General features: G+C 42.5%; 1 protein-coding gene, 1 long non-coding RNA gene and 2 other non-coding genes across 5 annotated transcripts in view; 3 read left to right on the forward strand and 1 right to left on the reverse strand.

Moving 5' to 3' along the window:
- MCF2L2 (MCF.2 cell line derived transforming sequence-like 2) overlaps window positions 1-8,002 on the reverse strand; it is a 210,982-nt gene extending 202,980 nt beyond the window's left edge. The window contains exon 1 of the mRNA XM_036017746.1: window positions 7,037-8,002. Within this exon, the coding sequence (XP_035873639.1) occupies window positions 7,037-7,112 (76 nt within the window). The 5' untranslated portion in view covers window positions 7,113-8,002. The remainder of the gene's footprint in view (window positions 1-7,036) is intronic.
- Window positions 8,003-19,370: 11,368 nt separating this feature from the next.
- Window positions 19,371-26,101, forward strand: LOC118498819. 2 transcript variants are annotated; one of them, XR_004901287.1, is made up of 7 exons: window positions 19,371-19,530; window positions 20,929-20,976; window positions 21,581-21,748; window positions 22,112-22,613; window positions 22,856-22,960; window positions 23,837-23,995; window positions 25,527-26,101. It is a non-coding gene; the product is annotated as an uncharacterized LOC118498819 (long non-coding RNA). The 2 variants fall into 2 exon arrangements; XR_004901288.1 differs by lacking the exon at window positions 20,929-20,976 and having other exon boundaries at window positions 22,112-22,490.
- LOC114491261 lies at window positions 23,014-23,188 on the forward strand. Its single transcript, XR_003684057.1, has one exon. It is a non-coding gene; the product is annotated as a small nucleolar RNA SNORA81 (small nucleolar RNA).
- On the forward strand, window positions 23,518-23,648 carry LOC114491217. Its single transcript, XR_003684022.1, has one exon. It is a non-coding gene; the product is annotated as a small nucleolar RNA SNORA63 (small nucleolar RNA).
- Window positions 26,102-27,248: the final 1,147 nt, after the last annotated feature.

Here is a 27,248-nt window from a genome sequence, read left to right on the forward strand (position 1 = left end):
AGGCTCAGGGTCTCACTGTACAAATTCTCACTCTGGGGAATTGGATTGACCTCACTCAAAGGGAATGTTGGCACTTCTGATCATGCTGTGTTTCTCCCTCCAGCAGGGACCAAGCACTCACAAGGCACTATTTAGATACTCACCTTCTATCAGTCCTGTGGAATGAGTATTATTATCCTCATTTTACATGTGAGGGGAACCAAGGCTCAAAAGCAAAGTGATGTGCTAAAGGCTCCACTGCTGTTTGCTGGCAAAACCTGGGTGCAGCCTTACTTCACAACTGGTAAGACAGGAATTTTCAGTTATATTCTCCACACTAGAGAAAATATTGATTCACCTTTAGAATCAATATTATTTACACTAGTTTTAAGGAACCCTGATTTAATAAATGACCATTCTCTATAACATGGGTACTTGTTATCATGGCAACATTTGGGTTAATATTTGCTTGTTACCCTTCACTGAAAGCTGGCATTTCACACCATAAACACAGTCGCACACATTCAGTCTCTAGTATACCACATTACATCTGAGTAAATCCAACACCTGACTCAGGTTACCAATAAACCAAAATTCCATTTTTCTGCCTTCACCATCCATATATGAACAATTCAAAAGCGGAAGTCACAGTCTACATCACCAGTGCTCAAAGGAGCGAAGAGGTAGCTGGTCTCCAAGGTGGCAACCACGGTGGGCAGGAAAATGCCTTCCATCAACCCCCGAAACTGTGTCAGCCAGCTTACCTGGCAAGGGGCATTAAAGTTGCAGGTGCAATTAAGGCTGCTAATCAGCTGACCTTAAAATACAGAGGACTCAGTGTAATCACAAGGGTCCTTAAAAGTAAAAAAGGAAAACAAAAGCGAGAGCCGTAGAGATGGCAACACAACAAAACCCGACAGATGTTGCTGCCTTTGCAGATGGAGGTAAGAGCCACAAGCCCTTATTCTTAAAAGAATAAGTCCAGGGGGAGGGTTGGGTGGGTGGGCTGGAATGGGAGTAGGGGGGAGAAAACTGTACTTGAACAATGATTAAAATAAAAAAAAATTAAAAAAAAAAAGAAGTCCAGTTTAAATAAACCTTACTATAGAAGAGTAGTTTTCATTTCAGAAATCAGTATATGATTGTTACTCCATAGTCTTTGTTGAACAATTTAGGGAACACTGACATCTTAACAAATTAAGTCTTCTGATCTGTGAAAATGGGATGCTTTTCTACATATTTGGGGCTTCTCTAATTTCTTTCAAGAAGGATTTATAGTTGTTAAAGTACATGTGTTACAACTCTTTTATCAAATTTATTCCTGAGTGTTTTGTTCTTTTTGATGGTATTGTAAACTGAATTATTTCTTAATTTCATTTTCAGATTCTTCATTGTTAGTATCTACAAATAGTTTGTTTTTGAATACTGACCTTGTATCATGGAACCTTGAACTCATATATTAATTCCAATAGGTTTTTTAGTGTATTACTTAGGGTTTTCTATCCATAAAATGTCATCTGTAAATACAGATAGTTTTACTTCTTTCTTTCCAATATGGAGGCCTTTTATTTCATTTTCTTGCCTAATTGCACTTGCTAGAATATCTAGGACAATGTTGAATAAAAGTAGTGAGGATAAACATCCTCATCTCTTTCCTGACCTTAATGGGAAAGCTTCCAGTCATTCAGTATTAACTATGACGTTAGACGTGAGATTTTTAAAAATACCCTTTATCAAATTGAGGAAACTCCCTTCTATTCCTAGTTTGTTGAGTGTGTGTGTTTTTTTATCATGAATAGGTATGAAATTTTGTCAAATGCTTTTTCTGCTTCTACTGATATGATTATGTAGTGTTTCTCCTTTATTCTATTGTTACGGTATATTGCATCAGTTCATTCTCAGATGTTAAACCAATCTTGCCTTCCTTAGACAAATCCCATTTGAATATGATGTATAATCCTTTTTATATGTTGCTGGATTTGGTACTAGTATTTTTTTTTATCCTCACCCAAGGATATGTATTTATTGATTTTTAGAGAGAGAGAAAGAGAGAGAGAAACATTGATGTGAGAGAGACACACCTATCAGTTGCCTTCCATACACACCCCAGCTGGAGATCAAACCTGCAACCTACATATGTGCCCTGACCAGGAATCAAACCCACAACCTTTTGGAGTATAGGATGATGCTCCAACCAACTGACCCAACTGGCCAGTACTTGGTGATAGTATTTTGTTGAGGTTTTTTTGTCCAGATGCACAAGAGATATTGGCCTGTAGTTTTCTTATGATGTCTTTGTTTGGTTTTGGTATTAGGGTAATACTGGTCTTATAAAATGAACTGAAGAATATTCCCTCCTCTTCTATTTTTTGGAAGAGTTTGTGACAAGTTGGTATTAATTCTTCTTTAAAACTTTGGTAGAATTCACCAGTGAAGCCATCTGGTGCTGAACTTTCCTCTGTGTAAATGCTGTGTAAGCATTTAAGGTAGGCTAAGCTAAGCTATGATGTTCAATAGGTTAGATGTATTAAATGCATTTTGAACTTATGATATTTTCAACTTACAATAGGCTTATTGGGACATAACCCCATCATAAGTCAAAGAGCATCTATAGTAGAGTTCCAACTATGCACTGTTTATTAATGCAATAAAATATTATTTTATTATGGGTAAGAGAGCTTTTCTAGCCATTTGAGCATTTCTTAAATTTTATTTTGCATTTTGCAATTTACTTGTTCATCAATCTTAGCATTCAAAAAATTTTAATAGACCCAGAAGAATCCATACACCTAGGCACAGTGTCTAGAAAGCCTAATATAAAAAAAATCACTTAGATGCAGTTAGTTCACTTTTAGGGTGGATGAAGTCTACTCCAGCATGTCTAGTTGTTCCCACTGGGCTCGTTCCCATCTAAGCAGCAAATACCCTAATTAGATCCTTCCTACAGCACCAATAGCTGAGGATCCTAGCCATTTCAGCCATGACTCTCCATTGTAGAATAATGAGTTTTGGCCTTAATTTCTCAGTTTGGTTTTCTTCTGGTTGCATATTACCCATGCCAGTATCATCATAAAAGTAGTGACCTGGGTTACAAGTCAAAATCCTACAGCTTTTGTCACCAAAACAGCCACCAATCCAATTTCCTGTTATATAAGTAATGTCTCAAAGGATATTCCTTTCTGACTCACATTTTCTTTTCTTTTCTTTTTTTTTAAATCATTGTTCAAGTACACTTTTCTCCCTTTTACCCCCAATCCAGCCCACCCCCCCAACCCTGACTCACATTTTCACTGGGTATGGCCAAACATATGAACCTATTTTAGAACAACAATAGTATAAGATCAAAATCATGACTTCTAATACGAGATGACAAGGTGAGAGTGTGAACTGGACTGGAAATGTGAAACCTGCATGCAGGATTACTGACGCTGACCAGCTGGGTGACTAAGGTTTTCCGCTGACTGGCAGCCCCACTCGGGCCACGTGTGCCCTGTCCATCAGAATCCCAGAGCCATCTGAGGTGTATGAGCAGGAAGTCCATGTGTGCTCAGGCAGCACCTCTGCACATGAATAACAGTACAGCAAAAGAAGCAGAGAGGGTTCAAGAATGAAAACAGTGAGGTGGAGAAAATCAAACAACTCTTTTCTGATTCTGAAATTCTGTGATTGAACCAATATGACTCTATAGACCAGGGTCAGGGGGAGAGGATAGGCTTACTTGTATCCTGCATGGGTAAAAACACATCTGTTTACATGTGAGCTACATAGTTTATGAGGGTCACTGACAAACTAACAAATCCAAAAATGAGTGAACCACATCATATAAGGAAATTGAAGGTCTTAATGTATACTTGAAAAATGGGGCTTAGGAGGCAAGACAGTTATCCACAGATACTTCAGAGCTATCCTTAAAAAGTATAAAAATTGCTTGGTACTACTGAATACTCAAGGGCCAGTCCAAGGCACAAAAAATCATTCATACATTCAGCAAACATTTATTCTGCACCTCCATAGAGGGAGACCCTGTTTTAGGTAACTAGGTCACATGGATAAGTAATGAGGGATCTGGGAGCATAGATAAGCACACAAATAATCAGTTAGCCACAATACAAGGAAGAGTGTGAGAGGTGCAATGTGAATAGAACAAAACCTACTTGGGAAATCAGAAGCAGGGCTCATTATATCCCTCTGGCAGGATAAGAGAAAGTCCCTGAAAAAGGAAGCATTGAATTGGGCTTGTAAGGTGTGTACTATTTCTGTGGGAAGAAATATATTAAAGGGTCATTCCAGGTGGAGAGAAAGCAGAAGATTATGTTTAGAGGTGGGAACAGATAGAGGGGAAAATTATAGGGGAACAAAGCTGAAGGACTCAATAGCCCAAGTTGAACAACCACAGGTATAGAGATACCGAGTACTGGGAAGGCTGAAGGGTACCAAATAGGGAGGGGCTTGTGCTCCAGGCTACAGAGAATGACTACGTAAGGGTATCGTGAAAGTTTTTGTAATACACAAGTACTGTGTTGCTGTGAGTTTTCATTGTTTTGTTTTGTTTTTATTACTGGCATAGGGTTAGAGGAGAGGCAGGGTGCTTGCACAATGGTTAGTCAGGAAGAATGAAGTCCTGATCAGACCAGAGGCATGTAGTGGTGGGAATGGGCATGAGGAAAGGGGCCCATGAGATATTTCTGAAACTGAATGAAGAGGACGCAGACCTGAATCGTCAAATGTCTGGGATGGTAGAAAGAGCAGAGACCCCAGCTGGAGGAGCAACTGGCTGAGGGACAGAGGTGGCCAGTGAATGTAGAAGTACATTTTTTAAAAATATATAACTGAGATATAACATCCGAGTGGTTTGTTTTTCAAAAGTCTAAAAATGTGATAAAACTTATGAGATAAAACTTGATTGCCTGTTTCTCCTGGGACCAGTTTTATTCCTTAAACATTTTGGAAAGTTATTATTGGGTCTTACCAGAATAATGTAGTACTTTGGAGTAAAAATGGAGCCTAATAGTCCAGCACTTGAAGTCAACATAGAGATCTTGACAGCTGCCATGACCTTGCCCTTTGTGCTGTGGTAGACAGAGAGGAAGGTGACCCAGACACGGTGAACACCATAGCTGTATGGCGCTCCCATATTGTTACCCTGGTGAGTGACTAGGATAGGACCAGGAGAACGTTCCACAGCCCCACTCCAAGCACTTTCAACCCTTTCCCAACTCATGATCACACACCTCAGAAGCTGCTCCCAAGGAAACTCCTGATAAGAACAGTCAAATGCAGAGCTAATACACCCTAGCAGAAGTTCTACTGGCCACTCATTGCAACTCCCCATGAAGGCAGGGGCTGTTGCAGGGTTAGAGACCCCCTCAATGAGATTCCCAAACAGAGCATCTGAAGAGCTGCCTTCTGGTCCTAAACCTACCACTTGTTACCCTTGAAACCATAGGTAGGGTATAATAAGGTATACCCCACCTATGGGGTATATACCCCACCTATTTCATAGGCTTGTGAGAGCACACAGGAGACAGAATTCTGCAAAGAGCACAGATGCCCTGGGTCAGCAGTAGTTCTTTGGGGGCAGAAACTACACAAAGGCCTGTTTGTGTCCTACGTGGAGCTGACTATGAAAGGAGGGAGGGAGCAAGGTGGGCAAAAAATACCACAGCCTGACCCCCACAGGCAGCCTAGAGTTAGCCGAGGAATATTGCCTTTTGGGAAGATCTACATCCAGAGAAACAGGACCTTAATACTCACCCAGGTCTACCTCCTGGCCCAGTGACCTGCCCAAGACCTTTAGCAACACAGGGCCCAGGGAGATGACCAACAACACATCACAGTACAAACGGTGCTTTTACCCACCTTATCTCACAAGTAGCCTTGGAGCTGAGCAAGAAGGAATTCTTAAAATTCCTATTTTTCAGCCTGAGGTTCAATGACTTATCCAGGGAAGGACGCAAATCCAACAGGCTGTACCCCTAGTCCACTGCTCACTCTCTCTCTCTCTCTCCACACCACAATTTCATGCACACGCTGATATTTGGCACAATCATCTCAGCATTCAATGCATTCAAATTCTAAATTCTCTCCTATCATTTTTCTTCTTATTTCATCCTGTCTTCAGCAATATTTCACATTCAGCCTTCCCTGTTAGGATTCTACTGACCTTTTCTCTTAGGTCCAACCAGTTTCTAAAAACCAGTTTGGTGGCCACATTTGGCCCCAGAAACATTTTTGAAAACAGAATCATCAAAACTGGGCCTTGCCATCTTAGCCATTTTCAGAAAGTATATCCCCACATGTGTATCACTCAACACGGACATCATTATTGTACTGAACACACGGGACCAGGGCACTCAAAGAGCAATGATTACTCACTAATAGCATCAAGATTTAACATATAAGTACAAAGAAGGCAGATTTAACAAATGGACATGACACTGAGGTATAAACTTCCAGACTTTAGCAGTGAAACTGATCAGCACTCATGGAAGGGTCTCAAAGTGAAGTGAGCAACAGAGAAAATTGCCCCGAAATTCTAGTCGAACGCAGCCGAAGGCTCTCCACCTGAGTGCGTCGGGGAAAGGGGTGGGGGAAGAACCTGCATTTCACTGGTGAACGAGCCTCCAGTGGTTCGGCAGTAGTTTCTGCTGGAAACACCGGCATTCGTCCCTCTTGTTCCCGCTCCTTCCCCATAACCTGGTAAATTACGACACAACTCCCCACCTTCGCCCCTGGTCAGAAGCGGGGAATGCATCCTTAACAGCCCACTAGACCTCGGTCTAGAGCCCAACACACTTGGCAACTGCTTCCTAAAAGCACCTGCCCCACGGCCTGCCTGGGCCCTTCCACACATGGGGACCACAGGGTCACGCGCGCCACGCCCTGGGGATGCCTGTTACTTACTGCTCCAAGCAGCACCCAGGCGGAGACGCAGGGCACGCGCCCCACGGCCTTCCCCGGGAGGGCGCTGCCCCTGGGCCGCGGGTGAGAACAGGGGAGAAGCCGCCCCCCTTTATTAACAAACACGAGAGGGGGGGGAAAAAAAGGTTTCATTTACCGATATGAGTGGTCACGGTGGCCAGTCGTCGGGTGAGCTCTTGGGGGGCCATTTCTTCTTTTAACCAAAATAGCATTTCACACACCACAAAATCAGTATATAAACAAAACAAAGCAACACAAAACTGTTTCTACCGCTGCTCTGGATGGTTTTCAAAGGGCATCTCCTCCGTAGGATGCTCCGCGCTCCTACACTCCCTCTCTCTCTTCCGATACGAAACGAGTCTCTGTCAGCCAAGGCCAACTCTCCGGGCCACGGGGCCAGACGATGCCAACCACCCCCTCTGGGGGATTACTTTAAAGATTAAGTCCAGCAGCTTTCCCAACGTGACGTCCGGTTTTGAGAGACCGGAGAATGGCAGCTCTGTAGGTGAGAATGTCAAGTCGCTCCAGTCTTGCTGTAACTGCGCATCAGGGTTTTCCTGGCCGAGGGAGCGTGGGGTTTCTGGATCTGCGGTCCCGAGTCTTAGGGTCTCCAGCTCAGCCTGGCAGGAAGGTTGGGACGGAGGATGCTTGGTCCGCTGGCAGGGGAAGCGCGGAACCTACCAGAGCGGAGAGTGGAGGAGCAGAGGCGGCAGGAGGACCCTTCGCTCTGCACCGCCCACTCCCCGCCCCGCAGCGCTCTCCACACTTCCCGCCTTGGTGCCCACCTATCCCCGCCCCCAGGCAACGCTGGGGGCTGCTGTAGGAGAGGTGTGCACACGCCCCAGCACCGCCCGTTTTCACGTGGGGTAGCTGCGACCCCTTCCTAGCGGGTAGCCCACGCTCCCTCTCCCGGGAGACTCAGAGTGGAGAGAGTTGGCCAGCACCGGGATTTTGAACGGCCGCTGTGCGCCTTCGTGGCTTGCCCCTCCTCCTGTCTCTCCGGGTATCTTGGGGAAGCGGAGGTGAGAAGGGGGCTAACTGGCAGAGGGGGAGCCATCCCCCGAAGATTCGGGAAGGAAGCCTGGGTGCCGGCCTGCTGCTGGTTCCCTTCTCCTGACTCAGTGCTGAGAGGCTGTTGCAGAGGAGTGGGGGCGGTTGGAATCCCTGCCCTCTTCTTCAAGGGTTGTTCCACTCAGTTATCAGAGTCCACTGGACACATCCGCACTTGAGGCCCAGACCGGGCTGGGCACGCATGTGCGCGCATGTGTCTCCACCGTGTGGGCCTTTCTCTTTGCGCAGCTACGGCTTGCGCCACTGCTCCCTATGCCAGCTGCCAGGCGCGCAGTGCTCCACCCTGGAAAGGTCGTGGAGCAGCACCCTGGCCGGCCCTCCTCTGCTCATCAGTTCCAGGAGCGTCTTTTCCGAGCATGTAGTGGGTGGGAGACGCTTTCCCACGGCTTACTTAGATGGCTCCAGATACTACCTGACAGGAAGCAAGGAAGAGAAAGACTAACCCCGTTCAGCAGAGCTCTGCAGCGGAAAGCCTAAACAAACGCAAATCCGGGCAGGTAGTCCCTCAATACTGGACAACAGGGCACCCTGAATATCCGGTTGCCGGAGTACTGGACTATCCACATGCACATGTTCTGAACTAATGCCAGGAAGCTCAAGTTTCCTCTTCACACATTGGGGGGCGGGGAGGGAGGGGGGAGGGAGCCAAACTCCAAATACTCTGGATCCAATTTCTAATAGTAGCCACTTGCCACTCATCCCCAGGTTTTGGGGACACTTTTAAACTCTTTCTGTAACAATTGTGGACTGTGGTTAATGTTATCAACAAGTCTGGGTTCTTATCTCCTGATATAAAGAACTCAGACCAGGGACACCAATAAAAGCAAAGGCAGATTTATCGGGGCTCTGCAGAGGGCAAGGCCACTGAGATAGGGCCTCAGGTTCTGTCCGTCGACGATGGGGCTTACTATTCCTCGGGAACACAGGAGTTGCTGGGGTTAACCAGTCAGGGAGCAGGTTCGCAGGCTTCTCCTTTTCTGGAACACAGATATTGGGTATAGAACTCTGATGTCCAGGTATACTTAGTGAAGCGAAGCATTCTGGGATTCGGTGCAGCACTTATTATGGGATGCACAAAGGGACTTTCCCAACCAGGTGATCTGTGGCTTGGCTTTAGATCTGAAAAACAAACTTGAAAGAAGTCAAGGTAGTTCTTGGAACATTGCTTTATAACAATTTATTGATAACTGCCTAAGTTCTGGCAGGGCTTGACCCAAAGGAGTAATTTGGGGGAACATTTTATTCTACTTGTTCCAGGTAAGAGATGATGTTAGTCCACCTGCAACATGAGGTGTGTGCAGAGGTGTCTCCCCTCTAGGAGGTTTGGACACCTCGCATTCTGCCTGCACAAGTAGAACAACCTTTTTGTTTGTTTAGCAACCTTTTGTTTGTTTGTAATAGCATCCTCCTGCAAATTATTCAGACAGGGGTTAAAGACCCAAAGGAGTAAACAGCTCTGGACTGTGTTTCCATGGTGGTGTCTGACCCTATTCAAGGTCACAAGTATTTTTGAGGAAACAAAGGAGATGTTTCCTATTGGTAGTAGCCAGAACCCTGGTGCCCAGTCAGAGCCCATTGTAAGTTTGGGTCACTAGGAACCGGCACATTAGTAAAGAGACTGATGATATGGAACATTCTGGACTTTGCAGATCCTCAGCTTCCTGGATTAAGCCATGCCCTTAAGGGTGAGAACCATGAAAAGAAGGGAGTGGGGAAATGAAGAGAGGAAGAGGAAGTGGGAGAAGATTATGAATAGGAATGAGAGAAAAAAGAGATAGAAAGGAAAGAAATCACACTCAGAGTGTTGCTGTTCCTTCCCACATCTGCACCTTCACAGTCTTCGAAGGTTTCCATGGAGACGAGTTGGCTGGATTTATGGCAAGATGTAGCATGCAGTGCCTGTCTGCAGAAATCAATTCTGTCCCCCCCGTCGCTAACACAGGCTCTCCCAGGGCCTGGATCGCTTCACCTGGGTCATGGGGGAAGGGGTCATCTCGGATCTCCCAGTTCCATTTTCCAGTTCTGAGATCCTAAAAGTGTCAAAAGAAAATGAGCACATAGTTTTCAATAGTTCCTAACTTATTCCTCCAAGAAAACAGTCATTCTCTCCATTGCTCTTACAAATGTGGACATGCTTCTGGTCTCCTCTCCTTCCCTACCCTAATGCCTTCGGCACTTCCTTTTCTTCTTCCTCATTATGATCTGTTTCCTTGCTCTAAAATATGGCAAAATTAAGGAACAGGCCAGAATAGCTTGCCTCCCTCTCCAATTAATTAATTAACAGTCACACCTATTGATTATAGATGCCCAGAGTTGTGGTAGACAATGCCAAGTACAGCAACTACCATCACCATATAGTAAGTGGCTGCTCTGCACCTGGTATAATGGTATTTCACAAACATCATTTCAGCTTCGCAATAACCCTGTAAGGGGTTTAGTCTAATTTTACAGATGCTGCTGGTACAAGGACCAAACTGCATATTACTAATCTTATGAATCTAGACCATTCTCTTTGCCTGAGCTTGCAAAGAGGAACCATCCTCCAAACACTGCTAAGGTGGATTCCATCTCCCTGTTGGTGGATGGTCAGTACTGCCTCTGACAATAAGGAGAAAGACAAAGGACCCACCTTGTGTGCGTCAGATGAGGGTGAAGGATGCCTGGGGCACCACTGGGGCCACCCACTTTAGTCCAGATCAGTTGTTCTCAAACTAGCAAATCATTTTCCAGGTGATTTTTTAAAAATACAGATTCTGGGTTCCACCTCCAGGGCTTTTGATCTGGTAGTGTGGGAAGGGACCTGAGAATATGCATTTCTCATAAGTCCCCAGAATACTGATGCCACATTTTGGGACCACACTTTGGGCACCACAAACTTCTTAAACTGAAAACCACAATGTAATACAAATTTTGCATCATGAAACAGTAGACATACAGACACATAATTTAACAATTGTATGGAATAATTATTTTCCTTACTACATGTGAAGCCCTAAAATACTTTCTATTCTATTTCATTTTTTTCAAAACAATGGTCCAAACTGACTTGCATTTGGAAAGTATGGTATTATAGTTATGTCAGAAAATATCCTCATTCTCCTAGAAATGTGCGAGTATACTGAAGTCTTTAGGGATGACATGTAACTGTCTGTAATTTCAACTGCCAAAGAGAATAAATGAGATAAGTACTTGAAAACATTAATCATTGTTAAATCATGGTGGTATATGGATTATTTTACTATTCTCTCAACTTTTGTACATGTTTAAAATTTTTCATAATTTAAAAAGTTTTTTAGAATGATTGTTTGGACCCACTGAATTGGTGGGGAGAAGGAAAGGTGAGGGAGAAGGTGGCAGGAAATAGAGGATCAAGTAGGTAGAGGGGCACTGCAGGAGGTGGCAGGGCTCACCGCAAATCCCTCCAGATAAAACCCGCTAAAGGGGCTCTTTGTACACATCTCACTCTGCCTTCAGTGTCTTCCCCATTGGCCCTGGGCTACCGTACGTACTGTACCTTATTCACCTCTATAAATACCTATTCATCTCTGAACCCCACAGCTCCCAGACAAAGCCCAGAATGAGAGAACGTCCCTCAGCAAAAACCTCTCATTTTACAGAGGCTTGGACCTCCCTCAGTATTATGAGGGTACTTCTTCCCCTAGGGCCATCTGGTAGGATAAGCCTCTCTGAGTTGTGAGCCCATCTGTTTTAATACGCAGACCAGACTGTGATCCTTGTCTAAGAGGGTCACACCACTGCCACCTACTGCACAAATGACTGGCTAGGTGAACCCAACCAAGAAGCGAAAAGTCAGCTGAGCTCAGACCATTCTGACATTTTTTTCAAAACAATGGTCCAAACTGACTTGCATTTGGAAAGTATGGTATTATAGTTATGTAAGAAAATATCCTCACTCTCCTAGAAATGTGCAAGTATACTGAAGTCTTTAGGGATGACATGAAACCCTAAAGACTTCTGAAACCCTTCTGTCTCCTGAAACCAGCCTGAATTGCCTGTTGTCAAAGACCAGTTGACGATATTTGCATAGGTCTGTATCAGGGCACTTTATTTTGTTCATTTGACCTTTGTTGTCTATTCTTTCACCAATATCATGCTGTCTTGATTACTGTTTAAGAATTTCTATGGCCGGGGTGTATGTGTGTGATATTTGTATGTTTTATTAGATTTTATCAGTTATATTCACTTCATAAACAGAATTTGGAAGGTTTCCTCCTTTTTCTGTGCTCAGGATGGAAAATTAGCAATCAACTCATGTGTTCTTTTTTTTTAAGATTTTATTTATTTATTTTTAGAGAGGGAAGGGAGGGAGAAAAAGAGAGAGAGAAACATCAATGTGCAGTTGCTGGGGGCCATGGCCTGCAACCCAGGCATGTGCCCTGACTGGGAATCAAACCTGCAATGCTTTGGTTCACAGCCCGCGCTCAATCCACTGAGCTACGCCAGCCAGGGTTTGACTCGTGTGTTCTTTAAGGTTGCTCTGTAGAATTCTTCTCTGAAATAGCACAGGCCTGGCACCTTTGTGCATGGAGGTGTGGGAAAAGGCAGTTCTCTATCACCACCTGTATCTTCTATGATAACTGGTCTTCTTAGAATTTCTGCCTTTGGGGGATATTTTGATAATTTCTCTTTTCTTGTAATCTCATCCAGGTTTCAAATTTATTTCACGGAGTTGAGTAAAATAATTCCATGCAATTCTATTAATTATTTCCATGTCTGTTGTTATTTCCCCTTATCATTTTATATTTTGATTGTGCTTCCTGTCTTTCTTAAGTTAGACAACTATCCTATTACTGCCTTTTTTCAAATTTTATATTTATTAGTATTCATATCTATTTTTCAATTGAGTGATTTCTTCTTTTATTCTAATTCCTTTCTTTTGCTGTCCTTAGGATGACTTTGTTAATTGCTTTCTAACTTAGAAATTAGAAATTTCTAATTGGGTGGATATTTAATTTACTTTGCATTTTCTTTTCAGCACTGATTGTGAGTATCCCACAGACACTGAGATGCAGTGCTTTACCTATTTCTGTTTTTAAAATACGTATTCTGGAACTTCCTGTTTCCAGTTGAGAAAAAAAAAAAAAAAGCTTGGAAGTCACTGTTCCATTCTAACAAGAAAAAAGCTGAAAGCTGATGAACCAATAACTCTTCTTAGCTCCATAAGAGACATTAGGTCACAGGGCAAACCACTGCCCCCAAGTTAGAGAGGATGACAGGCAAATACAGAGGATCACAATGTACAAAAGCCCGTATGCAGCACTCTCTGCAGGAACCACTGCTGGGGTAGGAAAACCTGAACAGTGATTGATGGGCTGATGGAAGCTCAGTGTGGAAAAACCAAAGAAAAACTACAGAGGGACTCAGTCACAGGGAGGGGGGACACTTAGGAATTTTACCTCCACAAGCTCTACCGGGTCCTCATAGTGAATATCAGTTCTAATGTAAGTTCAATCAAAATCGTAACAAATTGTTTTGTGAATATTGAAAAACTGATTCTCAAGTTTATATGGAGAGACAAAAGAGCAAGAATAGCCAACACACAAAAAACTGAAAAAGAACAAAGTCTGTAGGCCTATACTACCCAGCTTCAAGATTTACTGTAGTCCTGACCAGTGTGGCTCAGTTGGTTGGGCCTCCTCCCACCAAGTGAAAGGTCTCTTGCTCGAACCCCAATCAGGACACCAGCCTGAGTTCAGTCCCCAGTAGGGGTGCATACAAGGAGCAACCAATAAATGTTTCTCTCTCACACTGATGTTTTTCTCCCTCTCTTTCTCCCTCCCTCTTTCTCTAAAAATAAATAAATAAAACTTTTCTGTTAAAAAAAGATATACTGTAAAGTCACAGTAATCATGACTGTGGTATTGACAACTAAATAGATAGATAGATCAACTGAAAAACATAGATATCCCATAAATAGATTTACACAAAAATAATTTTGTCAACAGATCTTTGACAAAGGAGCAAAAAGCAACACAATGTAGCAAAGATTGTCTTTTCAACAAATGATGCTGGAATAACTGGACACCCACAAGCAAAAAAAAAAAAGAATCTAGACACAGATCTTACACTCATTACAAAAATTAACTCAAAACTGACCACAGGCCTAAATGTAAAATACAAAACTATAAGACAACATAAAAGACACTTCCAGCCAAGATGACAGCATAGGCAGACATGACTCACCACTTTGCAGAGCCACATCAAAATTACAACTAAAATATACAAAAACCATTACAAATTGAGTTGAATGGAAGTTTGACAACTATGAAATTAAAGAAACCACATCCATTGAGACTGGTAGGAGGGGAAGAGATGCAGAATGTGTAGGTCTCTCACTCACATGTGGTGTATAAAAATTCCAGAAGGGTATTTCAGGAATGAGGAAACCCAGCCCCACATCAGGCCCCCCAGCCCAGGGTTCCAGTCCAGGAAGACAAGTCCCCACAACTTCTGGCTGCAAAAACCAACAGGGATTGAGTCAGTGGAAGAAACTTCTGGAGACCCAAGCAGTTCCTCTTACAGAACACACACATGGACTCACCTACTCAGACTCACCCCCTCTGAGCTCTAACACCAGGATAGCAGCTTGAAAGGCACCTGTGGTGTATATGGAGATACTAAAGTATCTGGTACGAGGTGAGCAGAGGCCATTGTCCCCTCTAAAATCCCTCCCACACACACAGAGCTGGCAAGCTGGTGTCATACCTGAGACTCCACCAACCTTGATAACATTGTTTGACCCACCTTGGAGATCCCCAGAGACTCTGCTGACCCAACTAATGGGCCCACCCAAGCTGCTTTTCCATATGAACGGCTGATCTTGGCTCATGCTTCACAACTTCCTAAATCTTCTCAAACAAACAACAGCTGGCCTCAGTGAGCCTCAGGATCAGCACTAGCAGCATCCAGCTTAGATTCACAGCTTGGGTTCACCTGGGAATTTCCACACCCAGCACAAGTAGCAGCCATCTCAGATTGCTTTATAGCTCATGCAGGTGGGCCCCAGGTAAAACACAGGTGGAGGCTGACCTTGGCCTGTACCACCCAGAAAACCCCAGGGCCAGCACACCCAGTGGGCAGCTTCAGACCACATGGGAGCACCACAACCCTGCCCCTGCATAGCTGGTCCTCCACGCAGGGTGGAGGTTGGTGCGTAAGTGGTCACAGCCAATCTTTGAAACTAATTGGCCTGGGTAAATTCCTCCCATTGATCGGTCAACAGCAACCAAGGCTCAACTACAAGAGGATAGTGTACTCAGCCCACACAAAGGGTGCACCTCCAGTACCCAGCCTGGGTGATAGGGGAGGCTGTGCCGGCTGTGCCACTGGACCCTACAGGACACCTACTACATCAGGCCACACTCTCAAGACACAGAGTCAAAGCAGCTCTACCTAATAGAAGCAAACAGGGAGGCTGCTAAAATGAGGAGACAAAGAAACACGGCCCAAATAAAAGAACAGATTAAAACTCCATAAAAAGAGCTAAATGAAATGGATATAAGTGATCTATCAGATGCAGAGTTCAAAACACTATTTATAAGTACGCTCAAGGAATTTAGTGAGGACCTCAGCAGCATAAAAAAGATCCAGCTAGAAATGAAGAATACACTAATTGAAATAAAGAACAGTTTATAGGTAAACAGCAGTAGAGTGGATGAAGCTGAGAATCAAATCCGTGATTTCTAACATAAGGAAGCAAAAAACAACAAATCAGAACAAGAAGAATAAAAGAATCCAAAAAAATGAGGATAGAATCAGTAGCCTCTAGGACAACTTCAAGAGGTTCAACATTTGCATCATAGGGGTGCCAAAAGAAGAAAAGGAAGAGCAAGAAATTGGAAACCTATTTGAAAAAATACTGAAAAACAACTTCCCTAATTTGGTGAAGGAAATAGACCTGCAAATCCAAGAAACAAAGAGAGTTCCAATTATGATGGATGAAAAGAGGCCCACTCCAAGACACATCCTAATTAAAATGCCAAAGTTTAAAGATAAAAAGAGAATCTTAGAGGCAGCAAAAGAAAAAAAGTTAGTTACCTACAGGGGAGTTACTATAAGATTGTCAGCTGATTTCTCAAAAGAAACTTTGCAGGCTAGAAGGGATTGGCAAGAAATAGTCAGAGTCATGAAAAGCAGGGACCTACAGCCAAGATTGTTTTGCCCAGCAAAGGTATCATCTAGAATCCAAGGGCAGATAAAGAGCTTCCCAGACAAGAAAAAAAACTAAAGGAGTTCATCATCACCAAACCATTATTATATGAAATGTTAAGGGATTTATTTAAGAAAAGAAGATCAAAACTATGAATAATAAAATGGCAATAAATACAAATCTATCAACAATTGAATCTAAAAAAAACAAACTAAGCAAACAAGAAGAATAGAGACAGAATTGTGGATACACAGAGCATTCTGATGGTTGCCAGATGGGAGGGGAGTGTGGGGGAATTGATGAAGAGGTGAGGGGATTAAGAAGTACAAGTAGGTAGTCACAGAATGGCCGTGGAGGTGTAAAGTACAGTATAAGAAATGGAGTAGCCAAAAAACTTATACTCATGACCCATGGACATGAACAATGGTGAGGGGATTGCCTGAGGGAGTGTGGGTACTGGGTGGAGGGGAACAAAGAGGGGGAAATCAGGACAACTGTAATAGCATAATTAATAAAATATAATTTTTTAAAAAGACAAAATAAGAGAAAATCTAGATTACCTAGTGTTTGATAAAGACTGTCTAGATACTACACCAAAAAGGCATGACCCATGAAAGAAAGAATTGGTAAGCTGGGTTTCATTAAAAGTAAGGTTTTCTGCTGTGTGTAGACACTAACAAGAGAATAAAAAGAGAAGCTGCAGACTGGGAGAAATATTTACAAAAAATATATCTGCTAAAGGGTCATTATTTAAAATATAAAAAGAACTCATAAAACTCAACAGAAAGGGCCCTGCCCCCATAGCTCACTTGGTTAGAGCATTGTCCCAATGTGCCAGGGTTTCAGATTCCATCCCTGGGCAGAGCACACACAGGCGTCAGCCAATGAATGCATTAAAAAAGTGGAAAAACAAATCAATGTTTCTCTCTCTTCCTCTCTCTCTAAAAATTAGTGAATAAATTAAAAAAAAAACTCAACAGTAAAAGAACAAACAAGCTGATTTTAAACACAAATCAAAGACCTTACCATACACATCAGCAAAGGAGATGGCAAATGAACATATGAGATGTTCCATATCACACATCATCAGGGAACTTATGAACTAAAATGACAATGACAAACACTGCACACTTGCTTTAGAATGGCCAAAATCCTAAACGCTGACAACACTGAATGCTGGTAAGGATGTGGAGCAACAGGAATTCTCACTGATTGCTGGTGGGAATGCAAAATGATACAGACATTTTGGAAGAGAATTTGGACAATTTTTCACAAAACTAAACATACTCTTACCAGGTGATTCAAAAATTGTGCTCCTTAATATTATGTCCACACACAAAAAAACTCTGCACATTGGTATTTGCAGGAGTTTTATTCATAAATGCCAAAACTTGGAAACAACCAAGGTGTCCTTCAGTAAGTGAATAGGTAAATAAACTGTGGCACATCCAGACAGTGGAGTAGTGTTCAGCATTAGAAATAAGCTATCAAATCATGAAAAAACAAGAAAGAAGCTTAAATGCGTAAATATTGAGTGAAAGAAGACAATCTGAAATAGCTGTTTCCTACTATGCAACATTCCAGAAATGGTGAAACTATGGAGACAGTAAAAAGATTGGTGGTTGCCAGGAGTTATGGAGCAGGGAGGAAAGAATAGGTGGACTGTCAGTGATTATGATGTGTCTATGTAGCTCATTCACTGTAACAAATGTACCACTCTGGTGGGGGATGTGGATGATGGGGGAGGCTACGCATATGTGGTGGCAATCAGTATATGGGAAATCTCTGTATCTTCTGCTCAATTTTGCTGCGAACCTAAAACTGTTATAAAAAAAATAAAGTCCACCAACTTGCAACCCAAAGTTGAATAAGTTCTGGAGATCTAATGCACTGCATGGTGGTTATCGTCAGAAATACTGTATTATATAATTCAAGATTTCTAACAGGCTAGATATTAAATATCGTTACCACAAAAAAGAAATAATAATGTTATGCAATAGAGGTGTTAGCTATGGCTATGATGATAATCTTACGCAAAACCTAAGTGTTTCGAATCAACCCATTGTATAGATACGCCTTAAACTTACACAATGTTATATGTCAATTATATCTCAATTTTTTAAATAGCATTATAGAAAAAATAAGCCCTAAAATTCTGTAATTTTGGTTTTGAGATGATTAAGGAGAGAATTTTTTAAAATGTTTTCACATTCTAGAAAACAAAATTTTGTATTCTTTTTACCCCACACTTGTTTAAATCTGTCTACAGCTACCCTCTGTCCTTTGAGGCTCTAAAGATTAAAGGTCATGAGGGTTCCTGGCCCTGCAGCCCTAGAGAGAAAAAGAACCCTCGGGCCACAGGAGGACAGCTGGACCCACCTCCTTTGGTCCCTACGGAGGCTGAAGACAAAGCAAACCCCTTTGAAACGGAGCCCAGCCCAAGCCGCGGAGGAGCACGCAGTCCGATTGGCCAATCGCCAACGAACCCTGCTCCGTTCTCTGATTGGTTTGAGCAGAGACGCGCCCTCCCGAATGCCTCTCTCGGATTGGCCTATTTCTTGCCTCAGACTAGGACGGTGGCCAGAAGAGGACAAGAGATTTCTGTATGGGATGGAGGTATGATTTGGGAAGGCATCTGAGCCGCACTTCTGCAAGGGGCCAGGCTTCAGGGAAATGGCCGTGGCCGGTGTGATGTCCTGCTGCTGGTGGCGACCGAGAGGAACCGGTGGCAGCGAGTCCCGAGCCTGCTGCCGCCGCGAGGTAACAGTGGGGAAAGGGGCGGTTGCATTCCTGGCGAGGGGCGGGGCGGGTGCGTTAGGCCACCTGGAGCGGTGAGAGATGCAAAGATACCCGAGGGTCTACCGGGAGGAGGAGAGGGAAGAAGCTGCACGTCAGGAAATTCTGCTTTCATTCCACCTCTGAGAGGGAGTCCTCCTACAACCAGCCCCTCCCTTTCTTTCCCTTCCTTACCGTTTGCCTCAGTTTCTCCATTCACGGGGTGGGGGAATGGCGCTGGGCCTGCCATCCTTTCTGCGCCCCTCGCTGCGTGAGCGAGAATAAGGTTACTAGACTTGACAATGAAAATGCAAGATGCTAGTTAAATCTAAATTTCAGATAAACAACAAATAATCTTTTAATAGAAATATGTCCCCATAAAATAAACATAAAATTAAATTAAAATATAAAGCATTATTTGTTATTTGTCTGAAATTTAACTGAGCACCCTGCCTTTAATCTGGCAGCCCTAGACAAGAATAACATGTGTACTCCCTCCTAACCATTTACAGTGTGCATTTACAGGGTGCTTTCACAGCGCTCCCTGTGTGGGGACTGGTGCTAACCCATGTTCTGATTTAACCGAAAGGCACTTGCTCATCCTTACAGAACCGGTGAGTAATCGGGCCAGGACGCCTTAAAAGCCCATTTCAGTTCTGCTGTTCTTCACCAGATGTGCAGTTCAAAGACTCCTGGGGGATTCTTTCTCCTCGTTGGAACGAATCTAGTTAACAAAAGCAGATTTATCTTTCAGAAGGGCTAGAAAGTTGCTTTATGTTCAAGTTCCCCACTGTGGCATTTACATTATATTTTGGGGAAGAAATGACTGCACTAAATGGCCAAAGAATATTTATTTACCATATGATGTTGAAATTTTATTTTATATATTATATCACAATGGCATATCATTTAGTTCTGATGCAATTTCAGGTTTTATTCCCATGCATTGCAGGAGATCCATACATCACTGTGAAGGTAGGATTAAAGCAGTGTAGTGTGTAGAAGCCAGGAGCTCAAATTCTGGAGTGAGATACATCTGGATTCATAGCCCAGCTCCATCCCTTTGATGGCAATGGGCAAGTTACATAATCTCTCTGGGCCTCAGTTACCTGTTCTAAAGAACAGGTATGGGTGATGATGATTGTTCGCTTCATGGGATTATATTAAACCCTCATCAAGTGTCTGGGACACTGAAAGTACCTAATTAATTTTAGCTGTTATTAGCCATTATAATTTGAGTTTTTATAAGTATGATTCTTAGGTATAAATCATTAAAAATTATTAAATTTTTACATTTTAAGTTGAAAAAAGCCAAGCAATTAAGAATGTAATGGATATCTTGAATCTCAGTGAAAAAAAAAACCATACTGTTTGATAATAATTAAAGCATAATGATTTTATCAAATCAAATATCTATAAACTGGGCTAATATAATAAAATATTTACATATCTGTACCATTCATTGCTGTGCATGTATAATTTTATGTATTTTCACTTTTATTGTGTTATCTATATAAACAGGAAAAAATGTGACCAGGGTCAAAAATGACTACAGGGTTATGGTTAAAGTCAGAAAATGGATTTATAGTCAGTGGCTATTTCTAGTGAGATAGACAGTATGTTTTATTCTTTTTTATTTTTTAAATATTTTTTTATTTGTAGAGGACTCTATACAAAGTTTGGGCTTATATAGTAAATTAGTAAAGAAGTAACAGGATTGGTTTGTGGAAGCTTTTCGGCCCTGGATTCCTCACTCCAGTGATGAGGGTGTCTCCCTTCGCTGCTCTGAAGCAAGGGGGGTGCCTTTAGCTGCAGAGATTTATTTCCTGCTTTCAAGGCAACAGGCGAGGATCTGTGGGCCCTTCTTGCACCAGCTGCTTGTCAAGTAACTTTCATTCAAAGTAATCAATATGCCACTGTGGGGTATTTTAGGGCGGCCTGCCGTGGGCTCCAACACTGTTATCAAAATTCACTGCTATATTTTCTTTTAATCAAACCTTTCTTAACTGTAGGCTTTATTATGATCAAGGTTGTATAAGTCACAGTTTCCTGTTGAAAAGGTACTTATTTTTAAAGTAAATCAGCAAATACATATCAGAACAATTTATCTTGAGCTGTAAAAACAGAGCTTGTTTTACTACTTACATGTCTTACACATAGAAGAAGAAAAAAGGATATGTTTGTTTTGGTTCTTTAATTATCTAGCTAGTGTCTCTAAGAAACTGACGATCTCAAGTCTGCAAAGGCACATAAATCTAATTAAAAATGAGACACTTAGGCCTATCTGGTGGCTCAGTTGGTTGGAGTGTCCTCCAGTACACCAGAAGGTTGCAGGTTCGATTTCAGGTCAGGGCATGTGCTAGGTTGTGGGTGTGATCCCCAGTCTGCACACATGTGAGAGGCTACCAGTCAATGTTTCTCTCTCACATATTAGTAGGTGAGGATTTTTTTTAATGAGACACTTAAAAGGATTTTATGATGAAGCAGTTTGATTAATTATAAACTTAGAAGTGATTCTGTGTTGTGCTATGTAAAAGCTATTTGCAGACCAGAATTGTAAACTAAATATGAACAGTTCAGCATTTAGCCTTGTGCTTTGGAAGTCATTTGATGGAGCCCTTATTTCTATCACATAATAAATAATTTAAAACTTTTGACTTTTAGATTCAGAAGGTGATTCTGGCACTTGAGTACTATCTGGAAGCAACTCGTCATGCCTGCTTTGTGGAATCAGTGCTCAAAGTGAAAAGCAGAAAAATGCAGACTGTTGCAGCACGTGCTGGTTATGGGTACTCCAGGGAGAACAAGGGGTGTTAGATAAAAGATATCTTTGTAAGTATTACCGTGCTTTTCCTAAAGCATTTTTTAACCAGTGACTTGTGGGTTATAGGAAAAGAATAATTAGCATAATTGCTTATGCCAGCTGCCATGCATCAATATCTAGAGGTCATACAAAGACTTCTCTTTAATAGACTTTATGTTGTTAGAGTGATTTTAGGTTTACAGACAAATTGAGAAGATAGTACAGAGAACTCCCATATGCCTTGCACCTGGTTTTACATACTACTAACTTCTTATATTAGTATGGTACATTGTTAAAATTAATGAACCAACATCGATGCATTATTATGAACTAAAGTTCTGAGTTTATTCAGGTTTCCTTAGTTCTTAACCTAATGTCTTCTTCTGTTGCAGGACCCCACCCAGGTTACCACACCACATTTCATTGTCAGGTCTCCTGTTGGCTGTGGCACTTGGTCAGATTTTCTGTGTTCACAATGACCGTGGCGGTTTTAAGGAGCATCGGTCCTGTTGTTTGTGGAATGCCCCTGTATTGACGTTTGTCTGAGGTTTGTCTGAAGGTTAGACTGGTGTTAGGGCTTTTTTTGGGAGGAAGACCACAGGGGTAAAGTGCCACTTGCTCATTATAGCAAGATTTGGATTGTTGACATTGACCTTGACCGCCTGACTGAAGTAGTAGTTGTGAGGCGTCTCCATTGTGAAGTTCCCCTTCTCCCTCCGGCTCCATACCACTGTCTTTGGGAAGAAGTCGTTATGTGTGACCCACACATAAGTAAGGCTTTTTAAAAAAAATTTTCCAAAGTGGATCAAGGTGCTTGTTTTGGGTGAAGCAAATAAATATGTGGAGACACAGGATTAAGGCTCAAGTCACAAGATTTACCAGAAATTAACCCAAGTGTTCGTGTGTGACATGATTTTCCTGTTGTTGGCAGGTTGGGCTAACTCGCAATGCAGCTGTGCAGTGCTGCGTTGTCCTCGCCCCTGCCCATAGCAACTGTCTCCTACAATCTCTGTCTGGCTCACTTCCATAGTAAGACAGGGACGCTTGGTCTCAAACATCATTTCTTCAAGTATTATTATGAAGACTGTGATATCTGCTTAATTAATGTATCAACATCATCATTGTCTCTCTTTAAGGTTGTGTTGCTTTCTGCCTGATTCCAGTCACTCTGCTGCTGGTCATCCGTTCGTGAGATCCATTTCAAACTGTGGTGAAGAAGGAAGAATCGGCCCTGAAAGAGGGTAATGTTTTTCTATTTGCTATACCTAAAATTATAGCCAGGATTTTTTTTTAAACCTCCTTATTTAAGATCTGTATCAAAATAGCAGAACCTGGTATGTCTAAGTATTTGTGATAAAGCTAGCAGAGCAAACACAAGAAGAAAAACAACTATTCCAGGTAGTAGAAAAAATAAGATGAACCTCTTTTTTAGTCCAGGGTGCTTTATTCTAAGATTTGGTACAATAATAGCTGCACTTGGGCGGAATTAATAGAATGAATTTCTAACTGGTCTCTTCCAATGGTAAAGCTGAGAGTTAGAAATCAAATGGCTGTTTACTGCGACTCTGATACGTATTAACATTGTCCTCTCTGAAGTACTGTAGGGAAGGAAGGAAATTGCACGTTCCTTGTGATGTATGAGAGATCAAAAAGTGCACAGGCTGATCTTTTTCAGAACACAAGGCCAAAGCTTCTGAGAAAAATAATTGATAGGAATTTCCATTTCTAATGTGATAAGAGTGGCTATTTCCCAGTAATTAAGACACTGTTACTATGTAGTTATTTCCTTCATACACTAAAGCAGGGCCTAGTTACAATGTAGCTGTGAGGTGCTGCGTTGTTTTTGCCCATGCTCAAAACAGAACTGTTTCCTTTCTGGCCCTGCCGGCCCAGGTGCCGTAGCCGGCAGGGATGCAGGGTCTCATACACAGTCCCAGTTTAAACACTGAGCTGGCCAATGACTCGAGCATTAAGTCTGTTACTACTGAAATATTTTGCAGGTGCTGACAAAGACATTATTAAGAGGGAATTCAAATAAGGGACAAATCACATTTTCATAATTATGATTGATTGGGAGTTCAATTCCTTATTTAATTATAATGTTTATCTCACAAAAGTTGATTTTGAGGAGAAGATTTTAAGTTGTCTTTGTCAGCTCGAGCTATGGGATGAGGAGGATAGAGGCCACACTCCACAGTGAGCCATATGCTGTCTATGAAGTTCATTACTATTTCGTGGCCCAGAAGAGTGTGCAGCAGTTGATTTTGAATCCGAACGTGAGTGTATACTATCGCATCTCAAGCTCATGACTTTTATGTACAACTAGTGTCTGTGGTTATAAACTGTGATCTGCCCACTATTGTGAAAACTATATTCTTAGTTGAGTATTTATCATCTTCATTGAATTCCTTGCTTTTAGTCCGGTGAATTAACATCATGTATTGCTTTTCAAGTGTGTTTTTGCCAGCTAGACAACCATGAAAATCAGGTAAATGAATGAGGAAAATAATTTTATCACGTAGTAATATGATGAGATGTATTTAAAATGTACTTGGGAAGATTTGTGGTTGGTCAGAACACAGTGTGAAAGTAAATGTGAAATTAAAGTCTAGATTGTGGACTTTATACCGTTGATATTCAAAGGAAAAGTCAACATTGCTGTTAGTTCTGGTTGTCTTAACTTGCATGAGTCTTTTTTTTTTATCATGTTGCTCAAATCTTGTGCTTTCTCGGTGATTCCTCCATAACCGGGGTTTTCTCGGTATTTTCTGGTAGCAGTTTTTATTGACTATGGCATAGGTCTAGTGGCTTTATCATTAAATAAATTGAATGATGTCTTGCCACCAGTGTAAAATAATTTTGTTTAAAAAGATATAACAGTTGGAGAGAATAGGACACAAGGAGGTGCCCAGAAACGGCGCTGGCCTGACCGAGGACCTAGACTCATAGGGCAGACAGCAGGGAGTTTGGATAAAGGGAGAGTCAGTGTTTCCAAGTTTGATTTCCTCTTGTCCTGATTCTTTGATATTTTAAGTTGTTCCAGCCAAGACATTTTTGATTTGTTGTATTATGTGTTTTGGTGGGAAGCATATTTCAGTCATTTGTGTTGTAGTGTATGAGATGATCAGAAAACAGTGATAAATGTGGGTTACCACAGAAAATGTGTGGAGGTCCCGCCCCCCAGACACTGGAAAAGATGTAAGTCCGGGGTCAAGTCTGGGCAAGGGAGCGCCCTGCGGTGACGGAGACACTCTCCGTGGCGCTGCCCAGCACCGCAGTCGCAGGCCGCACGTGGCTGCTGGAATGTGGTTAGGGCGACTGAGGCCTGAGTCTTCTATTTCATTTAATTTTAATTTAAACTCGAATAGCCACGTGTGGCTAGTGACTGTCGTTTTGGACGGTGCAGTCCAAATAACAGTGAACCTTCCAGAGTTTCCACTGGCTGTTTGTAATGCCACGTGTGCATGAAAACGGACCACACAACCGTTCTTTCGGTTTCGTCCCTGGTGCTTACGTCCGTCCCCGGCTGCCGTCTGCGCTTGGCCCACGCTGGTACGGGATTTCATTGCATCGCTCAGGATGCCTGGTAGAATCTGACCTGATGAAAGCCGGATGAATTCCTTTGCACTAACGACAGAAGAAATATTTTCCTCTGGACATTGTGATTAGCATCCAGTGCTCCATTTCCATGTCCTCGGTGTATAATCTTAGCAAATAAACAGCCACTGATGGTTAACAGGTAGCTCATATTGTTGCAGGTCGTGTAGTATTTGGCAAGTACTATTCCGATGACCAACTTCTGTTCAGAACTGCAGGAGGAACACGTGGGAGGAAAGCCGTGGCCGACGGCATTGAAGAACCCCAGGGGACGCTCCACGATGCTGAGGCTCCGCCACACTGCAGGGAAGGAGATTTCGGGAAAGGTGGCTGGTCCACACCATAATTCCTGGGGCGAGGCAGTTCCGAATGCAGCGCTCGCTGCTGCCCAGTAGGCGTCCACACGTCCACACGTGCTTCCTTCTTTGGAAATACTTGCATCTTGTCTCAGTGTTGATCACAGATCAGAAATACAGGTTTGACAGAAGACGACTTTAGTCATGGGCTCCGTGAGGAAAGTCATGGGCTTGTCCTCTTCCAGGTTACGCTGTCAGGTTGCGTGTGAAAGATGGGGTTGTAGAGTCTTTCCTAGATGTTTATTTCCTGGTTCTATAAAATGGTTATACTGAGTGTTTTCTATCACTTAATAATATACTTTTGGACTGAAAGATGTGTGCTACATGAAAGCAGCTAATTACATTCAACTAGTGTATCTGCCTTTCTTGTGTCATCAGACTGAATAGAACAAATGTTGAATGATTTTGTAAAGAAAATACTTGAATTCATTTTGTTTGGTACTGTGGTTTTATTCCGTAAAGCATTCTATTAGTGGTAAGCATTCAGTGGAGCCTTCTGCTAAGCACCAACGATTATATCCTAGTGTTAAATACAGAAAAACTTCCATATTACTGGTAGATATTGAATGTTCAGTACATTACAATAAAATATATTTTCCTTTAAAGTTGTTTGGTCCCTATTCCTTAACATTTGTGCTTTTTGCCATAACTGCATATTTTCAAAGGAGGAGGGGAAGAAGATAAAACAGCACTCTGTAGTAAATATTTTATTCTAGTTATAAAATTACACACAGAGAATGCAACAAGTGTGGCTTCTCATGAAAAGGTCTCACAGTCCCAAGTTGGCTGCTGCCTGGCAGCAGCAGAGACCGCCCAGCGGCAGGCGAGCGGCAGCAGTGCCGTCTGCTGCGCGTCTGCTCTGAGACAAAACAAGCGTTAGAATGCAAACCTCTCCCTCTCCTGGAGTGGCAAACACTCCTGTGTATACAAAGTAGCTACTTAACATCCAAGCTGTCTGGGTTTTTTTTAAAGACTATTTATTTTTAGAGAGGGGGGAAGGAAGGGAGATCCAGAGGGAGAGAAAGAAACATCAATGTGTGGCTGCCTCTTTCACTCCCGGCACTGGGGGCCTGGCCCGCAGCCCAGGCAGGCGCCCTGACTGGAGATCAAACTGGCGACCCTTTGCTTCACAGTTGAGTGTTCAATCCACTGAGCCACACCAGCCAGGGTCGAGTTGTCTGTTAATAAACTAATGAGCAAAACTATGTTTCCATAATAATAACATGGAGTTGCTGTAATAGGTTTATTATGGCTGGATTGACGAGTATAATCCTTGTTTCCTCCTACTCACAAATTGTTTACTTAGCAATCTTTGTCTTGACCACAGCTTACTTATTTGTGAGAAAGAATCACTCTGACAGGCAGTGAATGTTTCACTAGTTGTTTCGATTGGTATCACCTAGAAAAAATGATGGAAATGAATTTCTAGGCGTGAGCAGCCCCCTTTCTCGAGTCCCAGTACCAACGCTTACCACTCTCTTCACCGCAAAACTGCTACTGGGCCAAATAAAACAGATGCTGGACTCCTCGGAAGTATCCGATCGATTAAAAGTCATCACCGTCTCCAGTGAGTAAG

Source organism: Phyllostomus discolor, chromosome 2, assembly GCF_004126475.2.
Source record: "Phyllostomus discolor isolate MPI-MPIP mPhyDis1 chromosome 2, mPhyDis1.pri.v3, whole genome shotgun sequence".
Lineage (NCBI taxonomy): Eukaryota > Metazoa > Chordata > Mammalia > Chiroptera > Phyllostomidae > Phyllostomus > Phyllostomus discolor.